Here is a 6199-nt window from a genome sequence, read left to right as displayed (position 1 = left end):
CAGCGCAGCCATCCGGGTGCCTTTCCACTTCAAGTGGCCGGTAAAGTTCATTACACACTAGATGAAGTTCAGCTAACAATTTCATTTAGAAAGATGATCTGAGTAAATTACTAATAAGACAACCATTTTTGCATTACTGCTTATTTATTCAGGTGCCAATAAGTTTTAACTAAAACTATCCATATAAAAGACCATAAACAAGACCATGCAGCAGTCTGGAGTTGTCAGTTCTTAAGAAATATAAGTGAAAGTCAATGGAAGACAATGGAGAATGTTTTCTTCTGTTTGAGCAAAACATATTTGAAGTTTCTAACATCTGGAATAAAATCATGTTCTTTTCAGGGGACATTTTCTCTTATTATTGAGGCATGGAATGCAGAGTCTCCCAAAGAGCATCATGACTACACAGGTGGGCTACACAGTCTGATGGAAAGCAAAGACAGACATTCAGACATAAGATATATTTTTTTTAATTAATATATTCAGTTACTACTTCAAGCTTAAAATTTTCTTTCATTTTCCACAACAGAGAATCAGAACAACCTGATCAGTCGTTTAGCAACACGAAGGCGATTGGCGATTGGAGAAGACTGGTCTCAGGATGTTCATTTTGGCGATCAGAGCGAGCTCCGTTACTCGTATCATGTATTCTGTGATGAATTTTACTTCGGCGAGGCATGTTCGGATTACTGCCGTCCCCGTGACGACACGCTGGGACACTACACCTGCGATGAGAACGGGAACAGGGAATGCCTGGAGGGATGGCAGGGAGACTATTGCTCTGACCGTGAGTACCACCTATGTGTCCTTATGGGGTAGTATGTGACTCTGGGACTCTGAAAAGAAGCACTCCCACTCCCTCTCCTGATCACTCTGTATTTATGTGTGATTGTGGTTTGTGTGTGTTGGAACCTGAGCAGCAGCAATACATCCCCTTATCTCTCAAATCTTTGTGTGCATGTGTGTCTGATGGAAGCTGAGCTGCTCCACTGGAGCTTCTACACTTCTTTTGTTCAGCTGAACAAAGAAAACCTACAGATACATACTAGAGGGTCGTTCTGTGTGTGTGTGTGTGTGTGTGTGTGTGTGTGTGTGTGTGCACGCTTGCCACAGCTCAAAATACAAAAGAGTGCATTACCTCTGTCAGCTCACCAGCTGCTGGCCCCAACACTTAACACACCCATTCATCTGCTCTCTCCGGGGGGCGTGGTGTGCGTAACCCCCCTCTCTGTCTCCTCCCATAGCCATCTGCTCTTCGGACTGCAGCGAGCGGCACGGTTACTGCGAGTCACCCGGTGAGTGCAAGTGTCGTCTGGGATGGCAGGGGCCATCCTGCAGCGAGTGTGTGCATTACCCGGGATGCCTACATGGAACCTGCTCGCAGCCATGGCAGTGTGTGTGTAAGGAGGGCTGGGGAGGCCTCTTCTGTAACCAGGACCTCAACTACTGCACCAACCACAAACCCTGTGCTAATGGCGCCACCTGCACCAACACCGGGCAGGGCAGCTACACTTGCACCTGCCGACCAGGATATGGGGGCACAAACTGTGAGATAGAGATTAACGAGTGTGACTGCAACCCCTGCAAGAATGGCGGCAGTTGCAATGTAAGTCTATGCTCACATGATAATAATAAAACGTTATTTATATATAAACAGACATGAGTTAAAAGCATATACATGATAGTAATAATAACAATATTTATACCTGCACCTGCCGGCCAGGATATGGCGGCACAAACTGTGAGCTGGAGATTAACGAGTGTGATTGCAACCCCTGCAAGAATGGTGGCAGTTGCAATGTAAGTTCATGCTCACATGATAATAATAAAACCATATTTATATATAAACAGTCATCAGTTTATACATAATAGAATGGGTATACATAATAGTCAAACAATATTTAGATGTAAATCAATTTAGAATATTTGAAATGCTGAGTGTGTATGTATATGTATATGTATATATATATATATATATATATATATATACTACATTTTACATAACATGCAATTTTAGTAGATGCAGCATGTTTGTTCAAAAATAGAAACATTTGCACACTTAGCTTCGATTTAATGTATTTTATTTAAAAGATTATTAATAGAAAATTAAATAATGATAAAAAATGTTTCAATCTATGCGTCATGATTTAGGTTAAGTAAATATGCTCTGTTGTGCTTTATGTGCACAGTGGATTTTGAAGATCAAAAATTATTTGAGACCTGAATTATGTTTAAAATTTGCTAATATCTGTATCTTTCTCCTTCCCTGCAGGATTTGGAGAATGATTACTCCTGTACATGTCCTCAGGGATTCTACGGGAAGAACTGTGAGATCATTGCGATGACATGTGCGGATGACCCCTGCTTTAATGGAGGGACATGTGAGGAAAAAATCACTGGTGGCTACGTCTGCCGCTGCCCCTCAACCTTTACTGGATCCAACTGTGAGAAGAGACTGGACCGCTGCAGCCACAAACCTTGTGCTAATGGTAAGTGTTTGTGTTGGACAATGCATCAACAAAATGTATTTTAATTTAAAGTGGTAGTTCACGCAAAGGTAAAAAATTGTCAATTTCTAACCCTCATGTTGGGTTTCTTTCCTTTGTGGAACACAAAAGGAGAGGTTTTAAAGAATGCTCACACTGCTCATTCAATGAAAGGGGTTGGTGAACACAGACACTCAAGCTCCAAAAAGGATTAAAAAAAATCAGTGAAGTAGCACATATGACCCATACACTAAGTCTTCTAAAGGTTGTTTTATGTGAGGGGAAAAAAACTGCAATTTAAGTACTCTAAAAATCTTGCTTGACAGCTGTGGTCACCATTCACTTTGATTTGATAAAGAAAACCAGCTTAAACTTTCCACTAAGTTCACTAACTTTTCCGTTTCAGTTCTAAACATTTTTACCCATCTACACACATGTATTTGTGCTACTGTTACAGTATCTGTTACACTTCCTCTCTACTCCTGCTCATATGTAACCTCTTCTCTCTTCTGTTGTAGGCGGTGAGTGTGTGGATCTGGGCGCTAGTGCTCTGTGCCGCTGTCGCCCTGGTTTCACCAGCCGTCGCTGTGAGACGAACATCGACGACTGTGCCCGCTACCCGTGTCAAAATGCCGGAACATGCCAAGATGGCATTAACGATTACACCTGCACCTGTACACTAGGTTTCACCGGTAAAAACTGCAGCCTCCGAGCAGACTCTTGTCTAACAAACCCATGCCTCCACGGGGGAACGTGCTACACACACTTCTCCGGGCCAGTGTGTCAGTGTGTGCCTGGGTTCATGGGTCCAAACTGCGAGTTTCCTGTGCAGGGAGGTATGGAGCTGATGGCGCCCCGGGTTGGACGGACCTCACCTTCAGCGGTGGCGGTGTCATGTGTGTTAGGTGTGCTGGCTGTGTTTTTGGGAGTGTGTGTGGGGCTGGTGGTGATCAGGAGGAGAAGGCATAGACTGCGCAGACAGCAGCTATGCGATTCAGTATTTAATGATTTGGAGACTGTGAATAATTTAGACAGGCAGCACTATCCCTATGACAGAGACTACGGTCAGGTGAAACCCTGCAACACTGAGGGCAGAATTTCATTGGCAGCTTCTCACACACTGCCTGCTGGGCAAGACTTCCTGTGGAGTGCTGGAGGAGGTCTTAGATAAGGCAACACACACTTGTACACTCATGCATACACTAATGTAGACAAGCGAGCATAAACACCGATACACAAACTCACAGGCAGGGATAAGAATTTGGATGTAGCACTTGCTTTTGTCTTAATTATTATGAATGAAGTATGTAATGACTGAATAAGGGATTGGACCTTTGCCATCTGTATAGGTGGAAGACTGTAAACCAAAAGAAATAAACAAGCACATCGTTGTGCTGGGCTTTGTGAATCTGTATATGACAGACACAAGCCCTGAAAGCTGATACAGACTTAGGTTGCAGAACTCTATACACAGAGAACTGATATCTTTATACAAAGATAAAGAAGTGAAAATAACTCTATACAAAGAGAGCTAAGTAAGGAAATACCTCTATTGAAAGAGAAAGAAGTTAAACTGAAGAGCAGGATTAGGTGTTCTCTAGTCAAACTCTGGGCTTTGTATAGGACTTATTAAAACAACTTTTTTTCTCTCTCATAAGAATGAGAATATCACTTTTGTTTATTTGCCAGGATTTTGCCAGCAACAGGTGTTTTAATAAAAAAGTTGTAATAATAAACAAATAAATAAAAATGTGGCGAGAAAGTAAGCAAGCAACAGTCAGGAATATGATTAAACTATGTTCTTAAGACCCAGTGGTAAGATTTTGCTCCAGTTTTGTATTGCGTATTAAGCAGTGTGTTTTCTTCCTCGACTGACATGGGGAAATATGTCATTGGTTCTTAAATGTTAAATTGATTTTCTTCAATGGGGTTTATGTCTAATGAATGTTTATTTCTTTTGTCAGGTGTTTCCTATTAATTTAATCCTAAATTTCTATTTTGCATTTTTGTACTTTTGCTTTCAATCATTGTCTTGGCTTTGTAAAGAATTTATGTTAATTTATTTTGTATGTCTTTGTTACTTTAATGAAAGATATAAATTATATGAGAAACGCCTCATTCTTCTTGTACAATGACTGATCATTAGAATACCATTTCGTTTTCAAAATTTCAGTTTTTCATATAAATGTTTTTCCACGTCATTTTAATGTATCTTTGAATATACCATTAAATAGCAGAGATGTCATTAATGTACCATTAAAATAGCAGAAACTTAGTAAAAAAAAAAACGAGCATCTGACTTTGTGCATCCAATCAAGTCGAGCGCGCGCCACTCGAGAGTTCAGATTCTTCTGAGCTCCTCCAGCGCTCATTCTCAGACAAGCACAGGCACATGTAACATGGCTGAGGAGATACATACCGGTCATTCCCCGGATTTAGACAACGCTCGAGAGCACGGGATGAACATGCATAAGCGCCAATCGCGCGTTACGGTAAAATACAACCGCAAACAGCTTCAGAAAAGGTTGGACGTGGAGAAATGGATCGACGAAGGGCTGGACAAGCTGTACGAGGGAAAGGTGAGTGTCTACACGCATCCTCACAGGTGCAGCCGGTGCAGAGTTGATACTCGAAGAAGCTACAGGTTAATTACCTCTAGAAAAAAAGTATTTTGTTGGAAAAATAAACGATAGCGATGCATTTCAAATGCCGTGGAGACATGCTGTGTCATTCGTTATTTTGAAATGTTTGACCGGTGAAATGTGCGACAGTTCCTTCTCTAAGAAGTTGACCACAAACGTTTTGTACATGTAACTCTTAAAATCAGGTTCAAGTACGAATATTCACTTACTTTTCTCTCCAGTAAATTCATGATAAGTTTTCATTTCTGCATAGCTGAATGTAGTTAACTTTACAAACTAAAGTTATCTTGTTTTGTTTTAAAGTCCATGAACACGTACGCATGGATCAGCTTTTGTTTACAAATGTTTGTAGAGACGATAAGTATCTAAAGAATAAGAATGATACTTCAATGCATGAGAAATAAGTACATGGAATACAGACATTTTACACCACTCAATGAAATGAAAGGTTGATAACGTGTGTATTTGCATCTCCTTATGCACTTTTAAATGGAATGAGGTGAGACATTGTTCTGCAAATCTCACATTTATAAACAACAGCCTTTGTTAATGTAAGTGTGTGATCGATGCTGTGACATTAATATATCTGACAGAACAATATTAGTTGTTGGATGTTAGATATGTTAGCTGCCCATAAAAGGTGCAGGACCAGACCTCTGGAGGTACCGGGGAAGGTTCTGCTTTCTCTCCCTCATTTACAGAGGGGATCACTTGGTTCTATCGCTACCTTACATGGGCAGCCCCTGAGAAACAGTCAAGGGCAGCAGCAGGCAGGAAGTCTAAACATAAGCTGTGTGTGTAGTGAGACCCTGTCCCACAGTAAGAGACGGCAGAGATATCTCTCGGGAATTGTGCTCTGTTATCTCTATTTCCTCCTCAGCTTGTGTAGGAGAACGTTTCCCACTGAAATTATGGAATATTGAGAAGATATTCTGAGAAACTGTAGGCTGCTGAAAGGTCAATGAGATATAACGGGCAGTGTTATGAACTGGAATACATACATGAATACTGTGTGGTTATGTCAAATTTACAGTTATATATATATATATATATATATATATATATATATAT

General features: G+C 40.7%; 1 protein-coding gene across 1 annotated transcript; it reads left to right on the top strand.

The window, feature by feature from the left end:
• Nucleotides 1–4: 4 nt before the first annotated feature.
• Nucleotides 5–4693, top strand: LOC107683914 (delta-like protein B; the record flags this gene model as incomplete). Its single annotated transcript, XM_016479975.1, has 6 exons — nucleotides 5–40; nucleotides 343–409; nucleotides 530–787; nucleotides 1245–1606; nucleotides 2273–2489; nucleotides 3005–4693. Coding segments are annotated over 6 exons (1593 nt in total), but the record flags the coding sequence as incomplete, so codon positions are not given.
• Nucleotides 4694–6199: the final 1506 nt, after the last annotated feature.

This window comes from Sinocyclocheilus anshuiensis, unplaced genomic scaffold (genome assembly GCF_001515605.1).
Source record: "Sinocyclocheilus anshuiensis isolate Anshui unplaced genomic scaffold, SAMN03320099.WGS_v1.1 scaffold23602, whole genome shotgun sequence".
NCBI lineage: Eukaryota > Metazoa > Chordata > Actinopteri > Cypriniformes > Cyprinidae > Sinocyclocheilus > Sinocyclocheilus anshuiensis.
The sequence above is the reverse complement of the archived record's forward strand: the minus strand, read 5'-3'. Positions and strand labels throughout refer to the sequence as shown.